This window comes from Apaloderma vittatum, unplaced genomic scaffold, assembly GCF_000703405.1.
Source record: "Apaloderma vittatum isolate BGI_N311 unplaced genomic scaffold, ASM70340v1 scaffold38071, whole genome shotgun sequence".
In the NCBI taxonomy this organism is placed as follows: Eukaryota; Metazoa; Chordata; class Aves; order Trogoniformes; family Trogonidae; genus Apaloderma; species Apaloderma vittatum.
The window spans coordinates 1,303-2,311 of record NW_009701434.1 but is presented as its reverse complement, the minus strand read 5'-3'; the positions used below and the strand labels follow the sequence as shown (position 1 = coordinate 2,311).

General features: G+C 53.5%; 1 protein-coding gene across 1 annotated transcript in view; it reads left to right on the top strand.

The window, feature by feature from the left end:
* LOC104281232 (ectonucleoside triphosphate diphosphohydrolase 7-like) overlaps nucleotides 1-1,009 on the top strand; it is a gene marked incomplete at both ends in the record, with an annotated part of 2,670 nt that overhangs the window by 365 nt on the left and 1,296 nt on the right. The window contains 2 exons of the mRNA XM_009879144.1: nucleotides 361-464; nucleotides 538-594. Coding sequence (XP_009877446.1) covers nucleotides 361-464; nucleotides 538-594 — 161 coding nt within the window. The remainder of the gene's footprint in view (nucleotides 1-360; nucleotides 465-537; nucleotides 595-1,009) is intronic.

The window sequence follows — 1,009 nt, the reverse complement described above, 5'->3', positions numbered from 1 at the left end:
GCTGCCCGAGAGGTCAGTTCCCTTGGGGATCCCTCAACAGCTAAAAGGGGGAAGACAGCTACCCTGTCTTGAACCTAATGGGAAAGTTAGAAATCCTGGGGAGGGGATTTGAGAAAGGCATTGGGGTGAGCATTGAGGGCTGCAGAAGGTGAGTTTGAATACGCTGGGTGAGAACTGAGAGGAGGTGCTTTTGACTGAAGGCTCAGATGATCTGATTTCTCATCTCCCAAGAGCACTGGGTGCAGCACAGCGCTCGTGGGGCTGTATTGCAGCAGGATGCCTGCTGTTTCTTGCGCTCCCGCAAAGGAGCGTTGCTTGTGAAGGTCCCTTAGCATCTGTCCCTCTCCTGCATCCTTGAAGGCAGCAAGCTGCAATCCTGGAGGACTTGGTGAGAAATGTGCCCCTGGAGTTCGACTTCCTTTTCTCCAAATCACATGCAGAAGTGATCTCAGGGAAACAGGAAGGTAGGAGCTGCCACAAAGCACTAGTCGGTTCCCTTTAGTGTACTGCTGTAATGACCCTTTCTGTCTCATGCAGGTGTCTATGCTTGGATTGGCATCAACTTTGTCCTAGGCCGGTTTGATCACGAGGACGGTGAGTCTAGCTGCTTGTAGAGCAGCTGGGAGGGTCTGAGCAGAGCCCTGCTGGAGGTCCTCCTGGCACTGGAGATAAGAGCAAGCTCTGGAGCAGGCAGTGTCTGCTTCTGGCCAAGCAATGCCTGACCTGAGCCATGTGTGTGAAACTCTCCTGAACCTGGAACCTGAAGGGGCTCCTGTCCTGGTCACAGCAACAAGTCTCTGTGAGGGGAGTATGTGCAGCATTTTGGGAGAGAGAGTTTGTGGTCTTATTCCTGTAGTGGCTTCCAGGAAGCGATGCTCTGGGAGAACCTACAAAGCTGAGGGGTAGCCAGCCCTGAGTGTCAGGACCTACTGCCTTGCAAGTGATTCTTGGGTGCTGCTTGCAGAGGTGGAGGAGCCCAATGAGGCTGTTGTGGGGTGTAACAGTGGAA